This window comes from Pseudopipra pipra, chromosome 7, assembly GCF_036250125.1.
Source record: "Pseudopipra pipra isolate bDixPip1 chromosome 7, bDixPip1.hap1, whole genome shotgun sequence".
Classification (NCBI taxonomy): domain Eukaryota; kingdom Metazoa; phylum Chordata; class Aves; order Passeriformes; family Pipridae; genus Pseudopipra; species Pseudopipra pipra.
This window is the reverse complement of record NC_087555.1, coordinates 36,195,237-36,216,736: the sequence shown is the minus strand read 5'-3', so window position 1 is coordinate 36,216,736 and position 21,500 is coordinate 36,195,237. Positions and strand designations below refer to the sequence as shown.

General features: G+C 41.1%; 1 protein-coding gene across 17 annotated transcripts in view; it reads left to right on the top strand.

The window, feature by feature from the left end:
- GTDC1 (glycosyltransferase like domain containing 1) overlaps window positions 1–21,500 on the top strand; it is a 209,085-nt gene that overhangs the window by 168,242 nt on the left and 19,343 nt on the right. For 12 of the 17 annotated variants that reach the window (XM_064661649.1, XM_064661643.1, XM_064661639.1 and 9 more), the window contains 2 exons: window positions 3,426–3,496; window positions 4,210–4,301. In XM_064661649.1, coding sequence (XP_064517719.1) covers window positions 3,426–3,496; window positions 4,210–4,301 — 163 coding nt within the window. Of the gene's footprint in view, window positions 1–390; window positions 616–3,425; window positions 3,497–4,209; window positions 4,302–11,278; window positions 12,450–21,500 lie in introns of those variants that run through there. The other 5 variants (XM_064661651.1, XM_064661654.1, XM_064661648.1 and 2 more) reach the window with 3 other exon arrangements.

Sequence of the window (21,500 nt, the reverse complement as noted above, 5' to 3'; positions counted from 1 at the left end):
ACTTGTACTAGTAGTAGGCAGATTCCGATACTTAGAAGTCATGATAGCAAATGCAAATTGAGCTTTCTAAACCAAGGCTCTTAAAGCATGTTATTAAGTATTTTCCTTATCAATTTGAGCAGCAGTGTGGTGCTTTAAAAGGACCAGGTATGGGGGTCCCTACTAGTACTGGGCAGATGGACCAGTACTACTCGGTTTTATGCTGCCTCATTTACTTAGTGTTTTGCAATCCTTAATGTGCACAGCTGGCAGCTGAATGCAGGTTTGATACTAACAGTTTAGACATCTTTAGATGTAGCAGATGGAAAATTTTACACAAATAAAGTAGGAGAAAGTGTGCAATTAGGTTTTTATCTGCAGTTACATGATGCATCCTGTGCTTTCGTTTAGAACATCACCTTGGTGGGTGGTCATCATCTTCCCTTGCACCAAAGCTGTACCTTCTTGACACCACACTTGATGTTGGATGCCTGCCCAAGCACCAAACTTCTGTTATTGTTGAGAGTGAAGGAAATCAGAAATGCAGCAATCAGCAAAAGACAAAGGCAGACCAGCAGTGTGATTCCAGCAGCCCAGTACATTATGGTTACATTCCATGCGAGTTAAGTCACGATGGTAAAAGCCTTGGCAGGATTTTTTTTTCAATAGTTTATTCATGATGTTCATTATTATGAGCTGTAAAGACTATGAGAATTTCATTTTTTAAATGTCTTATGGAATGTATCACTTTCTTAGATCTTGTAGACATGCTGTGGAAACCATAACATAAAATATGAGTTACTTACAATAACTAATTTTAATCCCATCTGCTAAGTATGACAACATTAGCATTTCCACTTAATTAAAAACACCCTTAAAGCAGCAATGTTTTAATCACTCCATTTTATTTACTCTCCTCCGGTGTCACTTATAATTGTAACTTTTTATTTTTTAATAATGAGGGATTTTTTTTTTCTCTGTGCATCACACAAAAAAGTGCTGTCGATAATTAGCAGTCTTCTGTTATTACTAGACTCAGGTGTCACAACTGTGTCTCATCCTCATTACAGTAAAAAATTTCACCTATCAGATTCATTATTGCTAGATAATGCGACTGAGAGCCTTAGCAGGCCCTCCAGAAAAGTAATTCAGCCAAGCAAAATTATCAGCTAATTATATTTAGAATCAAAAGCCCAACAACTATTTGCAGATAAATTGTATGAATTGAAGTGAATAGACCTGAATATTAAGATTCATAGATTTAGCAGATGATTTGTTAATTGGAATAAAAAGGCCATTTACTAGCCATTTTAACAATAGATCAATCGGAACTCTATTTATTATTTAACTAGTAGTGCTTAAGGATTGAAATGAAGAATAATTGTATTATTGTTATGATATGATACTTTTCCGGGAGAGCACAGAAATGCGTGGAAATTAAAAGATTCTCTGTCCATCCCCAGACCAAAACCTGAACCCATGTGTGCTCTGCCCAGTTTGGTCTGGTCTATAGGTCTTGGCATCTGGAAGGTGTACAGTTTGTAGTAAGACTTACTACGTGTAATAAGTACTGGTCAGAAAATCCACATGAACTTTGCTGCAGAAAGGTAGGAAATGAGTATGCAAATAAGATCATTTGCAAATGAAAGAATTCCAGATTTTTAACTTTCATCCAGCAAAGTACGGAGGCATTAAATTCTGATTTTACTAATTCATGATCCTGGTAGAGGTTTCTCATAAGGGGGAATTTCATACTCAAATGATGACTCAGATCCCATCTTGGCCTGCAGTTTTGTTTTAGGGAGCTGTTCCTTTTTTTTTTTTTTCATGCAGACGATATGATTAAAAAGCAAATATTTTAACATAACTTAGTGATCTGAGCTATTACTGAAATGTCCACAGTTTCACTCTTTTTTTTTCCTCCTAGATTAAAGAAAACTTTAAAAATCTATTTGCTTTGACATATGACACAATATTTAAGAACTGAAATCATCAATTAAATCACACATCAGAAACATTTCCCTTTGGTAAAAAATATAGTGCTAGACGATGTACACTTTGAAATTGTTGTTAATGTTTAAAATGCAATCTGAAGTGCATATGTTATTTAAAAAAAAAAAGCAACATAAATTACAAATTTTAAAAGTTTATGAAAAAAAACCCCAGCAATCATTGCTTAGCAAAAGCATTTGCAGAGAAATGTGTGTCTTTGGGGTTTGTGGATATGCATAGTTTTCTAGCATGAAAGCTGAGTATGTTATCCTTTATTTTCTTTTTTTCCTGTTTAAAATTGAGTAGACCTAAAAGAAATACAGTTCTTTCAGGGCACCTGTAATAAAGTACCAAAGCCAATATGCACATGAAGATAGCCAAACCTTTTTGGATTGTCACTGAAAATAGAAAAGGTGAACGTTGACAAGATTTCAGATTTTTTATTCTGGGTGGGTGAGGGAAACTGAAGTTAAAAATAAAGTCCTCGTATGGTCAACATGTTGGAGGAAATTCAAAGCCTCTCATAAAATAAACATATTTTAAGAAGTGTTTTGAATTTCAGTGTGTAATTTCTGGCCAACAGAAATTACAGTTGTATCTTTGGAGCGGCGTTATGTCAGATCAATGGTCATTATGCGAAAAAAATAAACTGAAACCTGGCTGCCTTAACCCGTTCAGTTATTAAAATGTGGACACCAAGAGGGACAACTTTGCTTTAGATTCGCTACTGGAAAACTTTGCACCATGGTGGGTGCAATTCTAAAATATTTGGGTTTGATGTTACAGGAGATATGTAAATTGTTCCTTGAAAAAAAAGGAAAGCGCGAGTACAAAGCTCCGTGCGCGCTTTGGCAAAGGGATTTCATCGGCGGTTATTAAAAAATACAACAGTTTATGCCCTGAAAAAATAAAGGAAATTATCCAAAGCATGTGAATAAGCTCAAATATCCCAGCCTGGAGCACGCTGCGAGTTGTTCCTGGGCTATATTTAGCTGTAACCTTTGGAGTCTGGAAGTCTAAGGAGAGTCTTTGCTGTGCCAGGTGAGGGTGATGTGTTTGTCTGTGTGGGCACCCTGGTGTAGCCAACGTGCCCTTGTTTTCCGGCAGCATTATTAAGCAAAGCCGTCCATACTTCACCATGTTGTTACATGTGTCTGTCTGCTGATTATCAAATGTGTTAAACAGTATTTAAAAAACAAAAAAATGCAGAGCTGCGCTTTGATTTATTCAGCGAACAAAACATATGCTCGCTGTTCTGTTCTATGTAATTCATATGATCAATAAAATTTTCTTTAAAAAGAGCAACTTTGGCATTTAGAGGGATTGTGCTGCTGAAGGAAAAAAAAAAATGTTTCCCTCTTGCTGCATGTAGGCAACCTCAAGGCTCTTGCACCGAAATAAGTTTTTGACTGACTAACGTCTATTTTTGTGTATTTATGGTTTCTAATCCTCAGGATCGAAGCTGTGCATTGTGGCTGCTACCCGCTGTGTCCCAAAGCCTTGGTGTACCCAGAGATATTCCCAGGTAGCTGCTCTGTTCAATGTTACTTTTGCTGAAGCGTAATAACGTGATTCCTGCTAAAATCCGAAGTTTCGGGATAAACTTGAGCGAAAGCAATTGTTTATTTGGCAAGCCAACATGTTAGTGTTAAGGAAAATTTTATGTGTTTTAATACATTAGACGAAGTTTATATTTGCCATCTGTTCTTTTAAGATAACACAAAAGCAAGTTTTGAAATAGCATTCTTCATTGTTAGCATACACAACCCGTAATGATAGATTTTTGTTAAAAGGTCAGTGATGCTGCAATGGTTTGCAGATTTTTTTTTTTTGATACACAGAAGGGAAAAAAAAAAAAAAAAACGAGGCCTGAAAATCACACCAAATTATTTAAACAATTTAATACTTAATAGTATGCAACTGCAGTACAGGATACACACTAATGTAGTACCAGTTCTTTGAAAAATCTCATCACTAAATGTATCACATATGCATTGTGTTACATTAGAATAATGTATTTTAATCACCCAAAGGAGATGTCTAAACAGCACAACTACACAGTCTTATTTAGCATTAAACATCCTTGTGAGCTGAGGTAACCTTATAAAATCATGCTTAAATAATGTAAAACACGAGGCGGCACAGAGCAATATGCATTTTTAATTAGTAAAGTGACTAATATCGAGTGTGTGCTTTGAGGTTTTTGTTTCATTAAAAATGTATCTGTTTTTCCTGCAGCTGAATATCTGTATTCTACACCTGAACAGCTTTTTAAAAGGCTTCAGAATTTCTGCAAGAGACCAGATATTGTAAGGAAACATCTCTATAAGGTAGTTGTTTGGAATAGTTTTAGATGATATAATGCCATATTGAAGTACAAAGGAAAAAAAAAAAAGCCCTTAAAAAAACAACATTTAATTAACATACTAATGTTTAAAGGAAACATGCTAGGGAGGGATATTAGTCGTTACACTAACAAGGATTAATTAAACTAGATGCCAGTTGTATTAACCTAGGTCTTATGAAATACGTGCACTTAATGCATGCTACATGCTTTTTTTAATTTATTGTTTTCTAAAATGACTGTCCTTTACATTTGGACCCAAGAGGCTTATAAAAATGAACCTGGATTAATGCAACTCATTAGTTTAAAAGGAAAATAAAAGAAAGATCCTACAATTATACTAATGAGGATAAGTTTATCTTTGTATCGTAATTTAATCTTAAAAAAATGCAGGTGACAGGTATCAGGTAAGATTTCTTTGACTTTTGGAGTGATTCGAATGATTTTCATAATTATGATTATTTTATTTTTTTGTAAGGTGTGTTGAGCATAAAAGTTTATCAGGAGTATAATTTACTGGTATTTGTCATGTGCTCTTCAGTTATTTCTGTAGAGAAAGTCCAGTTTCAGTGACAGACCCTCCATTCAGGTTTTGCTTGAGTGTTCAATGCTAGACTGACTTTCATGGATTTAAGTGGTGTATTTATGCTACTGGGAGTCACACTTTTCTTTTTTTTCAAATTTCATTGTAGATGAAGCACTAAATATATTATTCCAGTGAAGAGCTGTTATTACACAATGCTCCTTTTAGGAGAATAACTGCTATTTTCTGCACGCTGATATGTACAGTTTATGTACAGTTTATGACTTTTACTGTCCTGGCTCTGCCATGGGTAGGTTGGATACACATCACCCCTGCATGACAGAGGTTTTTCAGTTGTAAAAAAACCCTGAATTTAGCTCAAAGTCCTTAAAGGGGTGCATGGAAACACTCCCTGTGTTAACCCGTGCAATGCAAACGTGGTTCCTTGAGCGTTCCCTGGCTGTTGCTGTCCAGGCACATTGTTAATGAACAGGGCAAGTAATCTCCTCCTTAATTTGGAGTCTCATGCTGCCAGCAGACCCAATCTCACCCCTCCACCTCCCTCCCTCTGGGGACCAGAAAGTGTTGGGTCCTGCTGTGTCTCTCTGCCTCTCGACCCCTCACAGGAGCAGCGAGGGTTCAGCCCACGTCTTGACTTTTTTTGTGACCTAAAAATAGACATTTACATAATGACACATCAAAGATGATGTTGTTTCTGCAGGAAACAGTTAAACCTCAAGAAAAAAGGAGAGAACCAAAAATGCAATTTAACACCCAATTTCAAGCTCATTATCTTTCATTGTCTATTAACTTGGCAATGGTTCAGAAGGTAGCTCATAATAGTTTAAAATGCTGACTGAACACTTCCAGTGTTCAGCATTACTTCTTGAGTCAATAGTATCGTAGAGTTATACATGGGGGCTTCAAAGGGAAAACAGTCCTTAAATGTTTACCTTGACATTTCCCAATGCTTCAAGCTCAGCTAATGGTTATGTTCACGTGGATCTTCACCCTACATCTGGATCCCCAGATCCTAAACAGAGCAAAGGTGTGCAAAAAATGGGAATAATGGTGAACAAAATACTGATGTAAAATAGAACGGGTTGAAAACGTGTGTGCAAGCCCCGTAGGTAAAATGCTGATTTTCTTGAAGGATTCTCCTCTTTTTTTAAAGAATTCCTTGAGCTGATTTGCAGGCAGAAGCTGAAGGTGTTTTTCCTACCCCTCGTACATGGGCTTGTGCAGCCCCGTTCAGATCTTTTGAGAGTTAGAACTGAATGTCTGCAACAGGTAGCAACTGAGCTGAGTGGGGGATCGTTTTAAAATGAGTAAAGCAGAGCCTAATCCAGCACCTGTGAGCACCACAAGAAAGATCCCTGTTGTCTTTAATAGGCTTTGGATCAGCTCGGAGAATGCTGTTAGAGTTGTCTTTTTGTACCTACACCCACGTACGCCAAGTCCTCTTTCACAGTGGAACCATCCCTAAAACCTCCTAGAAAATGCTGACTTAGAGCTGTGCTGTTAATGTCATTATAGGTGGAACGATGCTGCTTTTTTAGGAAGCTGAAAAGAGTGAAATCAGTAAGGGTAAACAGCACTTACACCTTATTATCACCTCTTTGTCAGATCACTATAATATTATCTCTGTTACAGTGGAATAGAAAAGGGACCCCAGCACAGGAGTCCATACTTACCAGCTCCTTTTCTTTCAGAAACCTTCCTGCCACACTCTCTGCCTCAAGTTTATAAAGTATCTGTGAAATTTTGAAAGTAAAAATGCTTTAGAAACGAATAGTGTTTTTGCTAGTTGGAGATTCTGCTCCATAGGTTGGGAAGTAATCGCCATCAGAAGAACTTTGGCTTATCCTTTTACATGTTGTTGGGATTTTATTACTAAGGATATCTACAGTAATTAGACAGTGGACTAACTAAACAGGCAGTTTATTCTTCCAGTTGTCCTCAGTGCTTGTGCTGACAAAATTAGGGACAGAAAGGAGATAAATGGCAGCGGGGCAGTCAGCTTAGGACGGGACACAGGGAGTGTCCCTGTGAAAATGCACAGACCAAGGCATTAAACTGTAATAGCTTCACTGCACAGGGCAGATTCATGCTGGCAGACTTTTAGAAATGTCCATAATGTAAGCACCTATGAAAACCTTTCCAAATGATGTATTGCTCATCCTGGGCATTCTCACAGCACCAAGGGCTGGCTCATCTGCATTTCAACCTTACCTTCTACCCATCATTAGCAGAAGATTGAGATGAGAGGGAAGCAAATCTCATTTGTTATCAATTATTTGTTCTGTTCCAGTTTTATGGAACCAAACTCTAGTTCTGGGTGTTTTTGGCTGCCAAAATAAGCACTGGAGTGAAGCAAGTAACAACAGGGCATCGGTCTGAGTACACCACAGAACCTGTCAGTGCTTGCAAGCACCCTATCTAGCAGATTTAAAGTTAAAAAAATAAAATAAAACGGGTCAAAGCATTTGTTTCTGCATTATTTTCTTTAAGTTTACCTTTCAGTTCCCTCACTTGAGTTTCTTAATTTAAAACAGCATGTATAAAGAGTATACAGTGGAGAGGGACAAGAAGAGTTGCCAAAAGCCAGGCATGGAAGGAGCTGACAACTTTAAATAATCTCTCCCAGCCCTCCCAGCTGAATGAGTGCTGGTTGACATGCTGTCAGCTTCAGTTCCTACAGAAAATCCTACTCTCACTCATGCTTGTTTAACAGAGAAAAGAATTTGGCCCACTTTCTGACATTCATCTTCTCATTTCCATCACACTACAGAAGCTCACCTGCCTAGGAAAAGACACATGGCGTGATTTTTTTTCTTTCTTACACCACTGTAGAAGGAAGTCTGCTGAATTCAAAGGGATTAAACTGCTGTAAAATCAAATTAAGATCCCAGTTAGACCGTAGACATCTGAATTGTTTCCAGTCTCAGGATTTGGCTGTATAGGGCAGTTCTAACAAAACTTTCTTTTTTATTTTTTTTTCCTTTTCTTTTTTCTCTGATTTGAGATAAAGCAGTATCTTGGGTATTTCAGGGAAACATGTAGAAGGGAAAACTGCTCCTGGTCCAGCTTTCATACTTAGGCAGCAGGACACATTCTCAGGCTAAGGATACAGGCGCTGGACACGTGAGGATGCAGGGGAGCCTCACACCAGATGTCACATCAGCCACTCAGCCCTGTTGCAGGGAGCAGTAGCTGTTCATAGTTCTTGTACAGTCCATGCAAAGCCTCTGCCTTTATCCTAACTCAATCCCCAGCAAAACTCCATGAGAAATTAATTTTTCCATAAGCAGCGTGGTCTAGTGGAAGGTGTCCCTGTGCATGGCAGGGGTTGGAGCAAGATGATCTTTAAGGTGCCTTCTAACCCAAACCATTCCATGATTCTATGATATATTTACAGATGTTGTTAAAAGCTTTTCCCTCAGTTGGCTCAGGTTTTCCCCACCTTTAGCTGCATTGACTCTCGTTCTGGAGCTGGTCTCCTGGAAGCAGGAGCTCCTCGTCCATCTTTTGTATATCATTCCTTATTTTGTAAGCATTTGTCAAACATTTTCAGTATCCCAGTCTTTTAAGTCTCTCCTTGTGAATGTTATTCCATGTTTATATTCTGATCTCTCATCATTCAAGCCATTTTGATGCTTGAGAGCTGTTTCTGTGCTGGTGTGATCATTGCTTTATAGAGTATTCTAGACCGTGCCATTGGTTTATGTGATGTGTAGTACTCTGATAATTTTCAACCTGTTCCTTATGGAGCAAATCCTACTGTTTACTTTTTAATGGTGAATGTATATTGAGCAGATGTTTGCTTACAGTGTTCTCCAGATCTTTTGTCCTGGGTTGATAAAGTTAATTCAGAGCTTTATAGGGTATGCAAATAGTACAAGCATTTCCATCCATCCTACTGGCTTTCTGTTCAGCAGCAGAATGTGTTTGCAGAGGAAAAAAAGAAGGAGTTGTGTTGAATTTGTGCTTTTACCTGGTTAGCATTAGGTGCAGGTCGGAAAGAGGTTAGAAACACAAGTGAGAAACTTATGTTTTCCTCCTGAGATTCTCAGTTTCCACTGAATTTAATTTAAAATGGTTTCAGAGGTGGCTTAGATCTGCTGTGTGAGAAGGTTGTAGCAGCCTGGGAACTCTGGAGTGCAGCATGCTGTGTCCGTGCTCTCCCATCTCTGTTTCAGTGCTTAGGCATGGGATCCTAAGTAAAATGTATATAACATAAGGATTTCTTAGGTGAAAGAAAACTTTGGTTGCTTGTTTAGAACATGGAATCGCAGTGTAGTTAAGGAAGGTGCCTCTGGACATCACCTGGCCAGCCTCTTATCCAAGCAGGGCCGGCTTCGAAGCAGGATCTGACTTCAGAGCTGGATTAAGTTGCTCAGAGTTAGACTGAAGTCTTGACACTTTTCTTTCCCATATGTTTGGCTGATCTAGGTGAAATCCACCTCTAGCTTAGGAGGTTTGCTCAGGGGGGGAAGGTCTGCTGGACTGTGGGGCACAGTTTAAGCGTTTTGGGTCAACCTTAGGTCTTCAAGCAGTGTGTGGGTCTGGAATCAGCTGTGAGATCTGCTAGCTAATGTGAATCCTCACTGTGGAAGAAATGAGCTGGCAGGAAGGCTGTTGGAGTTGCCTGATAGCTCATTCTGGGGTCTAGCCATAGATGTAAAGACATAATATACGTATAGATATATCTATGCATAGGTGGCCTGTACTTGCCTTGCTCTTCACTCTCAGAAATATATATCCAGGAGACTTCAGCTCTTTGAAAATCATAGAATCATGCAAACATTTAGCTTGGGAAAGACCCTTAAGATCATTGAATCCAACCATTAAGCCAACACTGCCATGATCACCACTAACCCTTGCCCCCAAGTCTTGGTCCATAGCTCATAGCAGTTGGCTGCACTTGTGGAGCAGGATTAAAGCATTGGTTAGGAAAGCAGTTATGGATGCAGCTTTCAGCAGAAACACCAGGACTTGGAACTTTTTATTCTGACAGTGTTAGATAGCTTCTAGGGTAGTTTTAGAAAGTAAATGAAAACTGGCAGATGAGCCACAGCCACTGCAAAACAGTAGATGGAGAAATGGGTCAGAGGAAATAGAATTGACTTTGGAAGAAAAGTTGCAAAAAGCATGGAAACTCTTTTTTTTTTCAGTAAACTTTATTCAAAAGTACCTTGAGAAAGGAAGCCTGAAACTGTTTTCCTGCTGTTGTAGTTGGTTGGTGTTCTGAACCATCCTATGCAAGGTACCCACCAGTGTGTCCTGTGTAGATTCACATCCAAAATTTGAGGTTTTTTTTTGTTTAAAGACATTAAGAATGAAATGGCTTTTAAAAGGCCAATATAAGAAACAGTTTGATCAGGGAAATACTGTTACTCTATTGAGGAATATTATATAGCTCTGCCTCAGGCCTTACAGTGCACCCAATTCATGTAAAAGGAATGATGTCTTTGGATGGTGGTTTCCAAAGGTGCTTGGAGTTTGAAAACTGAGCTCCAAAAATAATTGCTAAAAACTGTTTTACACCTTGTTCCTTCCCCTTTACTCACTTGCAGAGGGAAGGAGCTGGATCACAGAGTAAATCTGATCTAATACAAACTGGTTCTGTAAATCACTTTGCTGCCTTGCCTGCAAAATTTCAGGTTTTGTGTTGAATAATAGGCTCTAAATATTTTTTTTTAAAATGATTTTTTAGAAAGTTCATAAAATGTGTGCCAAATCATTACTGTCTGCTTGAACTCCAACTGTCCTGAACCAGCCGGTCTGAATGGATGAGCACTCCTTATTCAAATCTAAAGGTTAATTCTGGGTCTAATGATGGCAGAGTAGATATTAAGTGTTTCAGTTCTGATCTTAGGACACCAGAAACAAGTAAGCTGATTATTTCATGAAAGATATTGTATTGCTAGTGACATTATGCTGCCTGTTCTTTATGGGGAGATCTTGCTTTATGTGAAAACTTTGCTTCTGTTTATCTCTACATATTTGATAGCTGTTGATGGAATGATTGTTTGTTGAAAAAATGAGTGTCCAGACCTTTGCATATTTATCACTCCCCAGTAAAAAGGAGGTTACTCTCAAATAAAGCCCAGACTGATGATGTCCAAGCAGGAGAACTAGGCCCTCACTCCTGCTGGCTCATGGTTCTGCCATGTCTGAGGGTGAGAGGGGCAGGTTGGTCCCCATGGGTGTTCCATCTGTGGTGTGTCTACTGAGACCAACCAGTAAAGCAAAGGGATATTTGATGGTGCTCATCCAGGAGCAAATAACCTGGACCTGATGACCAGCTTACCTGTATTTTAAAAAAAACAAACCACTGAATTCACCCCTCCAGAAACCCTTCCTGTGTGAGAGACGTCCCCTTTGTGTCCCAGCTTCTCACACGGCTCCGTGTGCTTCTCTCTTGTGCTTCCTCGCAGGGCGAGACGGCCGGGTTTTCTTGGGCAGCGCTCGGCAGTAAATTCAGGTCTCTGCTCGCAGCAGAACCGAGGGAAGATTTGTGACAGATGGGGCTAAGTCACAAACTTGCAGCCTCAGGCAGAATTGTGGAAGTTTCCAGAGTGTGCCCATATTTACCTGATCAGAGAGAAAAGAAAATCTGCAGAGGAAGCCGAGCCTGGCTGCTTGTCATAGCTGACACAGAGCCATCTGCCACAAACCTGTGGCGGCTTCAGATCTCCAATCCCTGCCACCACCCCAGCTCAAATTAAATACAGATTCTTAGAGACGTTATGATGGTTACACATGTCCTCGGCATCACATGCAGGAGACTGTTCAAAAAAAATATGTGGCCTGTTGTGTAACCGCACTCATGTATCCCATATGTGGTGCCACATTGAATTTCCGGTTGAATCTGTTTTTATCCTTTGTACTGGATGACATGGTGCCTGAATTCTTTCTTTTTGCCGACACGATGGCAGCCAAGCTGCAGCTTCAAACGCTCACACTTGGCTGAGTTTCTACCTAGGTTGCCAGGTTATCATTGGAGCCTTATTGTGTCCTCAAAGGGCCACAGGGCCTGAAAGGAGGATCCGAACGCTGCCGGACTAATTGGGCAGCCATCTCCGGGTTGTTGGGAGGCAAAGGGCTGCTTGAGCACTTCTCTCTCTCTCTCTCTCTCTCTCTTTTTTTTTTTTTTTTATTGCAAATTAATGACTCTCTGGCACAGGGGTTTTTAAGTGAAGGTATTAATAAGGGGTCTGGCAGGTAATCCCATGATTCGTGGAGTTACATTTGCATTTAATTAATCTTAAAGAAAGCTGAAAGATAAACAGCTGTAATTCAAACTAGCATGGGAAATATGCTACATGGTGCCATCTATCCGATAAAATGAAAGCCGAGACACTTGTTTTATTTCTCTCAAGGATGGAGAACAAACAGATAACAATCAAAATACTTCCAATAAAAACCAGTAGTTTAAATGTAATGGCAGTTCATCAAGAATCTTTGCATCCAGTTGCAAATACAGCCTTTTAAAGATAAATCACTTATGATTCCAGCAGTCAAGCCGCTATATTTGTTGATGTAAAATGTTTTGAAGATGTAGATTGTACAATAAATTTTTAATAAAGTGCCCACTGCAATTTTTAATTAGCATATCTCATTCATGTATAAGTGTGTACATCTATCTGTATGTTTATCACCATGCATATCCTTGTGTCAGAGTCAATGAATGCAATTGTGTCTTTATCTGATGAAGTAGGATCTGGTTTGCAAGCGATAATAAAACCTCATGGCAATTCCAAGATTTTCAACTCTGCTCTGGCAAGAAGGAAGAAGAGGACTGTGGATAAGATGTGAAGCCTGGTAAGACTTCTCTTTGTGGACAGGTATGGTCTCCCTTGGATCAGGCAGCTCCTCTCCCTGTCATGGCAGGTTAAGGATGCAAGTCCCTGGTCCCCTTCCAAACATGTGCCTTTGTCCCTTCCGACGCCATCAAGATGCTGAAATGTCCTTTTTCATGTGCAAGAGAGAGCATGTGGTACCTTTCCTTAAAATTACTCAATTAAGCAATCAAAAAAAACCCAAGGAGGCCAGTGGTAAGTGTCGGGCATTTTCCTAGCACTACAGAGTTGTAATTTTGCAGTAATCATCTCTTGTATGTGGATTCTTCCTTCCTTCTGCTCAGCCAGAGCCCAGCTTGGCTCTAGTTGTTGCATGTGGTTGAGTAGACATGGTAGACACCCTCTTCTCAAGAGGGTGTGCATAGGTCTGGTAGTCATTCTTGGAAGAGCCAAGGAACAGGACTTGCCATGCACTTCCTACCAGAGCGTGTCATTAATGTGCACCAATGTTATCACACCTTGCAGCAGCAAGAATAAATTGGAGTATTTTTGGTCTTTACTGCTGGGGAAACTGAGGCATGGTACAATTAAAGCAAATTGCCTCAAGTATCACAGTGAGTCATTCTCCAAACCAATAAAAGGGAAAGAGGAGATGCTGTAATGCTGCACTAGGGCTTGTGGTGAGCAGACTCAGTACATCAAAGATGTGTGGTTTCCAGCGTAAAACTCCTGCTGTCCTCAGGGCATGCCCTGAGCAGCTCCACAGCCAAAAGAGGTCTTGACCAACCCCTTGGTGAGCTGGTGCTCTGCCTTGCTTTATTACTGATCAGTGATACTTCAACCTTGCCCAGCTCTGTCTGGTGAGAGAGGCTTCATCTTGGTGGAAAAATTCCCCTCCAAGTTACAAACCTTTGCAAGTAATGTTTTATAATAGAAACACTGTGAGGATTCTAATTGTGGGGTAATAAATAGCAATGCTGCCTTATATTCTGGTATTTCTTTACATTCTTAGCAAAAATGCACAGCTGCTCTTGAGCAGGGATGGAAATTCCCCATCCCTGGACGTGTTCAAGGCCAGGTTGGATGGGGCTTTGAGCAATCTGGTCTAGTGGAAGGTGTCCCATGGCAGGGGGGAAACAAGATGAGCTTTAAGGTCCTTTCCAGCCCAAACTATTCTGTGATTCAATGATTCCATGTCCTTACCACTTCTCCTAGAACCTGCAGGTTGGCCTTGTGCTGGGGGCCATGCTGGCCTGTGTTGAGGTCCTCATTCAAGAGGGAGATGTGGAGCTTCCAGGTAGTCACAGGTGATTCTTCCCCTACTGTCCTCCAGCAACCTGCTGCAAACTTAAATAGCCTGCAGAGTTTTGCCTGGCAGTTTCAGCAGAGCAAAGGAAACTGTCACCCTGCACTGCTTCATTTAAACCCTTCACTTCAAAAGGTCAGAGAGACAAATTGGGATCTCGGTCCCATTGTTCCTACACACATGAGTAAGCAGTGAATGCAGAGACCTAATCCTATGAGTAAAGCGGCAGAATTAGACCTTGACTTACTTTCATTTTTATTGATGTTTTACCTGTGTTGACACAGCAACGCTGAGTGCTTTGATACAAGTTTCAGTGCAGAGTCAAAGCCGGGTTTTCCTGACTCGTGCCAGCCTTGCCAGGCAGTGCCCCGACCAGACAGCTCCTCCTGCATCAGTGACAGGCCAGACACCTAATCCTACAATCCTTTTGTCTTAGCATTTGAGATCACAGGAAACACAGGTTTATTCCACATGAGAATTGCCTTTTCCTGGATAATGGAAGAGAAAATCTTAAAACAACTAGGGAATTCTGTGGCAAACCGTTTCCAGCACTCCTACCCCACTCTGGTGCTGCAGGCACGGCGAGGAGCCGTGGCACAGACCGGCTTCCATCCCTGTTTGCAGCAACGAGACCTCTGCCTCAGCTGAAAGCTGTTCTGAATTAGGAGGTTAGATTTTTCTAATTGCGTTTTTGAAGACCGAGCCAGCAGTTCATTAGAAATCACGGAGCAAATTCTGCTTCTCTATTACACCAATATAAATCTTGAATGAATTTATATCAGGATAACTGGGAGGGTAGAATGTACCTCCCATCTTGTTCCTCAGATTATTAAAAGTTAAAGGGCCTTGAAAATTAAATTCACCTTTCCCTGTTCAAGCTGTTTACTCTGGTTTTTATTCCAGAAAGGACAGTTGAAAATAATTAACCAACCTCCTTTCTGCTCATAGTCACTTTTAAGTTGGGTTCTCATGTACTAGCCCAAGACTAGTTTGTGTGGAAAAGACCAGAGGGCTTTTTCTTTCAAACAAATTGTTTTCATGGGAATAATTTCCTAGAGAATTATATTAAAACCTTTCCATGAATCCTTGATTTTTTTTGGGAAAAAAAATTTTAAAAAATTAACATGTTTTCCTCTTATGTATCTTTTGATTTGGGGGACTTGGCAATTTATTTGTGGATATAAACGAGCACCTTAATGAAAGTCCTTGAGGATTTTACCTTCTAACAGGCTAACCTTATTTAACTGAAATACTTCTCAGCGAGGCTTCATCTTGCAGGAAAATTTTGCCTCTGAGTTACCAACCCTTGCAAATCAGGCTTTATAATAGAAACACTGATAGAACTTTAATTATAGGGTAATAAATAGCATCGCTGCCTGATCTTCTGATATTTCTTTAGATTCTTAGCGGAGATACACAGCTGTTGCTGAAAACTGATAATCAAGTGCTGTAGGGGCCGGGAGTTATCCCCCCCGCTCTCCGTGGAAGCAGCAGCCGGAGCGGAGCGGGAGGAGGCGGCGGGACCCGGGAGCGGCGGCGGCTGCGGGGGAGGCCGGGAGGGGACACGCCGGAGACGGGATTGGGGGGGAATCGGGACCCTGGCAGCGAATATCCCACCCGGGGAAAAAGATTCTGCCATCCCGATGAACGGCCGAGAGGATGGAGGTGTGGGCAAGAGCAGGTTAAACGGGGCCAGTGGCAGCTGTAATGATAAAAAGTATAAATAGCAAAAATACAGCGATAATAATGCGATGGGCGTGAGCCGGGGGCGATCGCTACGGGGCGGCCCCGCGGAGCGCTCCGCGCATCCCGGCGCATCCTGGCGCATCCCAGCACAGCGCTGCGGGAGGAGCGGAGCGCAGCATCCCCGGGAAGGAGGGGACGGACACGCTGCCCGCCACTTTTTGTCATCGATATCACCGATAATAAAAGTACTGTTTTGCAAATAAGATGCTTTTGTAGCATTTCTGTACACGGACGGCAAAGAGAAAGAGCCTCCCCCACCCCCGCAGTGGTTTTCCGCGGGTGCGGAGCGGCTGCTCGGGTGCGCAGCTTTCCCCCAGCCCTGCGCGCCTCCGGGTGCCCGGCTCCGTCTCTCCTACGGTTTCTCCAATAAAAACTCAAACCCAAAAGACACCAAACGAACAACAACAACAAAAAAATACCCCCAAAGCCCGCAAGAAATCCCGGGCAAGGAGCGCGGCGCTGGGGAGGGATGGGAGGGATGCGTGCGAGGGGCTTAACCCTTGGAGCTTTGAAGGCAAAACAAGGAAATACGTCGGAAAGGCATGTCTGTAAACAATGATAATTAGCCTTTTCAAAAATCATAACACTGATTAAAATCTCGGATTCATTATTTATTCATCACAGAACCTCTTTGCAGACCTGGGAATAGTGATTAAAACCTAAGTGCTTCTCAATTTTGCGCAGCTCGAGAGGAGCCTAAAAACGGGTTAAAATGGAAAGGAAAGAGGAAACCAAGCAAACAGAATTCTTCTTTTAAGAACCAATACTTTCTTCTTCCCTTCCTGGCAGGAGTACTCTTATTCCCCCAAATTTTGGTATTATGAAAATGTTTCTCATACTAAGTACAAGTGTTAGACTGAATCCAGTTGGTACTAAAATTGCAAACACACTTACACTCCTAGAAAAGCCAACAGAAAGGAACTTCTTTTAACTCCATAATAGCATGTTACGGAGCAAATGAACAACTGATGGTCAACTGGCCAATTATGGTATAAATATCCGTTGTTTACAGCGAGGTGTTAAATGAGCCTTTCGAGCACAAAGGATCAGACTGTCTAAGCTACAATTTGTGCTTCATCCCATTATGTCTCCCCGAAAAAGGCCCGTGCCGTTGTAGGTAATGTGCGGCAGAACATATTTCTCTCTGTTGATTTTAGTTTGCTTTAATTCAATACACACTCTTGTTTACTTTTTAAAATTTAAATAAATGTCAGCATTGTATAATTTCTATGTTAACAAAGCAGTGAGCAAAATCCCTTGTATGTTTATAAAATATTATTGTTTAATTCACATAGTTTAGGAATTCCAAATGTTGAGAATAGGAAGGAGGCCAAATACCATCTGTTTATAACTATGATGCATCATCATATGTGTACTTTAAAAAAGAAGAAGAAGGAAAAAAAAAAAGCTTGGTCAATCATGCCACTGTTCTATCTGTGAGGAATATGGTGAGGATTTAAAATTGCTCTGTGCAGTTCTCAGGAAATTTTAGCGTGGTTTAATTCCGAGCAGGGATGTTACAGGAGTTGCTCCTGTCTGTGTTCCTGTCAGAGGAGCTGCAGGAAACACTCATGTGCCCCAACCACTGCAGGCACGAATTCAATCACTTTCTCCCAGCCTCAATATTCCCCACTTCCAGAGACTGAGAAACAAAACCTGAAAGATTTATTTAAACTCCTTATAGATTTGAAGGGGGGGAGGGGTTGGGGGGGAGGGAGAAGGAGGGGTGCATTTGGGGCTTCGTTTTCAAGTGCTTCATACATTCATGGATTTTTAAGGACAGAAGGAAAGCATGAGGATTTTGTAGCCTGTCTTGCAAAACACAGGCTATAGACTATCATTCAGCTGATTCTGCAAATAGCTTAAAAAAAAAAAAACAACCACCCTCTGTCAAATCTTAGTAGTTTTAGGTCCAAGTTAAAATAGGTCCTCGTTAAAAATAATACATTCCATACTCCGGAGTGGTACGTAACGTGCATTTTAAAGAGAAGGTAGTCTGCAGGCTTAAAAACAAAGAGAGTGTCTCCAAGTTAAGTAGATAAGAAGATTTTTTTTTTTCCAAACCCAAGTTAATTAGCTAGTACGTCAAGCCTCATAGATGTCTTCCTACCTTTCAAGGGCTGAAGAATCCCCAGTAAATGTACTTAAACTTCCTAGCGAGGGCCAGTGAGATGAATGCAGAGATTAGGGCGAGTATTACCGTGCCTTCTCAGTGCATCCCAGCTGCAGTTCATCCTACTATTGATAATGATGCTTGGAGTTACTGAGGTGGTTTCTGAAACTCACATATGGGGTCCTTTCCCCAAGGATGAGGAATAATAGCGGCACTCAGGTGGTATGGGGAGGGTAAGAGCAGATTTGCAGTTACCTTTGCCTGGTGCGTGGTGACTTTTCGGTTGTGCTGATTTAATAAATGGAGAGGTACATTCAGGACAAGGGCTGTAGTTCTCTGATACAGATTTTGGGTTGTGTTAACAAACAGGAAGGGGGAAAAAAAGCTCAGGTGAAAGGCAAAAACTGCCTGGGCTTGCTGGAACCCAGCCCTGGCAGAATGCTGGTGCAGTATGAAATGCTTTGTGGCCAAAATCTCAGCAATTTCTGTAATACCATAATTTAGCATACTGTGCACTACACTGAAGTGTCTGGGACTTTTGCTTTTTGGACTTCTTCCTTTCTACTGTTGCATTTAACTTGCAGTATGTTGAATTACTTAGCTACACCCAGATAGAAAGTTACCATTTCTTTAGCAATACACACTGCACCGGGCTGTTACTGCTAAAACTGCCCAAGAGGGTAAAGGGGGAGCCTTTCCAGCCCTTTCCTGTATGTTTTCCAGTATTTAGGGTAACCCTCTGAGACAGTTTATTATCTTGAAAGACTTTAGTATTTTTAATTAGAAAAAGGAAGTGCCTTACACACCTTTCTTAAGTAATCTTTGTGGAGCTGGCTCCATCAACAGGGATAATTCGCTACCGTGCAACGAGTTTAATCTGCTCACACTGACATTACAGGAGTGAAAAACAGGACAAAAGGCACCTTCTGTCACTGCAATTTCGGAAAAAAAAAAATCATAAATGTAAAATGTATACAATCCCAGACTGAAAAAAACCTGGTGCCAGCTTCAGACAGCCAGACATGCATTCCTGCATATTACTTCCTATTTTCCATGGCTATGTGATCCTGGGTCTCCCAAGCTGAGATCACAGTCGGGGGGGGGGGGGAAGCAGATTGTCCAATTATGATGTGCATACCTGTCCGGGAGGAATTATATGGAACCCTCGTGCTCGTTCATCACTTCGTTTTTCCACGCTGGGGTAGTTTTATGAGATACACTGATAGAGGCTGTTTCGAAGGTTGCTAAAGACCATGTTCATTGCATGCTTGGTTTCATGCGGCTCCTGGGCACTTGGGGTCGGTGCAGGGAGGTGGGTGTTTCAAATCTCACCCAAGCACAGGTATAAATCCTATATGAAGAGTTGTGGTTGAGGTTATATATCTGGGACATCAAGGTGGGCAGCCATCGGTACCTGTTTTGGGGCCAGCAACTGCACATCCTGCACCCATGTCTGAAGAGTACCCGTGCTGCTGCCAGAACTGCAAAAAAAACACACACCAGGCATGAAATGCATATTAATTCACAAGGAGAACATGTTCCCTCATCATCACACTAACTTCTAATACTCTTTTGGGGTCTGAACACCTTGCGTTCCCCCTTGCAGTGGTAGCTGAGGGCATTGATCATCTCACAAGCTCCTGGGCATTAACATTTAACCATCCTATAATTTGGTTTTTAAGTGAAAGCGGGGAGATTAATAAACTTAATCTAGCATTCACACAGATTTGAGGACAGCTGACCTCTGCCCTCTAGAGACCCAGGCTCATTTAAGAATCTACATCTGAGAGAGCCCCTGCAGTTGTCATGTTGCAGCGAGTCTTGTCCCCCATGGTCTGTGGCATATCACCCTTGCTGTCTGCAGCAGGAGCAGTGGTGACAAGGAATTTGCTGCTTTTATTTGTGTCTCCCTACTCTAAAAGGGTCAGTGTTAGCAAACACAGCTCCTTCCTGCAAGATAACAGGCTCGAGCAGCTCTCCTGTGGGGCAAGCACAGCAAAAGTAAAATATTGGTCAAAAAATAGTCAATCTTCCAACTTGGAAGGAAAGAGAAAAAAATCCAACAGCAAAACCAAAACCAAACCAAAACAGAAAAAGTAAAAGGAATCTGTAGTGCCAGGTTGTTTTGGGGCACAGGTTTGCAAGTTTTGGTATCACCTTATTAAAAATCCCCAAATCAGCAAAGCCTTTCATGTTGGAGCATTCAGCCATGGCAATGCTGCCCCGAACTGCAAAGCACTATCATGGATTTCTTTGCACATTTCACATCATGCAATTCTTTGGGAAAAAAAAAAATCTGAATAGGAGTAGTTTGTCAATGCTATTAATAGATATGTTTAATGCAGAAGTGTGCAATGTGATGAACAGCCTTGGCAGGAACCATATCCAGCCTGATTGTATTGTAATACTGTTTGATGCAGCAGTGTGTTTGATCAGTTACAAGTGATGAGTATCATATCACATCAAACAATTTAATACAGTCTCATTGTATGGAATTATGGCTGCTGTCAATCAGCATGTGGCCTATTCCTTACAGATCTGTCTTTGAGAGATGGAATACAGTGGTAGCTTCATATGCATTAATAAATAAAAGTGCTGCTGAAATTCCATACAGACCTGTTGAGATTTTTGTTTCTCTTTTATGGCCTTTTTATTTTTTACCTTATTTTCCCGATTATTTTTCACTCTCTTCTTTTTGAATGCTTCATGGAGGTGAGTACACCTGGTCAATAGGACCACCAAGGGTGGGGCTGTCATGTTTTGAAGAACGTTTGGGAAACATCTAGCAAAGATATATATATGAGAGTTGGGAATTTTGTTTTTCTGTGAATAGCAGCCTGAGTATAAATCCACTGAACTTGTTTTCAGCTGAAGCTTCACAGAGTCTCTTTTCTTGGCTTCCTCAGGGAGAGGAGAGGCTATCTATTAAAAATGCATATGTTTTGTCTTACTGCTTGGCGCACCTCACTTGATAACCCCCTACTTTGGTTTGGAGATGGCACTCTTTGAACTTAAAGTCTCTTCCTTAGGACTGATATATTCAAGGTGCTGGAGGGGAAGCCTATGTCAGATGAAAGATATGTATGTAAATAACAGTGTAGAGGTGGGGTTTAAGGCATCACCCATTTTACTATCAGTTTCAGACATGTGCTGCTCTGATGCTGGCTTGCCTTGCTTCCAGTCCCTAAGACAGGGGATGGTTTTTAATGAAGTCATACTCTGCTGCCTACAAATATGGGGTCATGCTGCACTTGTATGGGAGTGGTGATTCCAGTAATGTTGCTTATTGTGGTCAAAGAGGGCAGAAGATTGCCTTTTTGCATCGTGTGGCTCTGGGGTTTTGGAGCCTGCACAGACAAATTGATTGCATTGCAGTAGGGCCACACATTCAGAGAGTGGAGGTGTCACGCTGGAAAGCCAAATTTCAGCAGCTGATTAATCAATGTAATGACTGGAAGTTTTTTCACCTTTTGCTACAGACTCAGCCTGCAGATCTGAATAAGATCAGTACTTGAAAGGGAAACCTCAGAAGAAATTTTTGTAGATGATCAAGGAAGTGGTTGTTGACTTAATAAATGACACATTTCCTTCTACATCAAAAATTATCCTTGGCGGTAAAATGAGGCCTGCTGGTAGATATGGACAGGAGTAGGGATAGCTGCATTTAAGAGACATTTCTAGATGACTTTGGA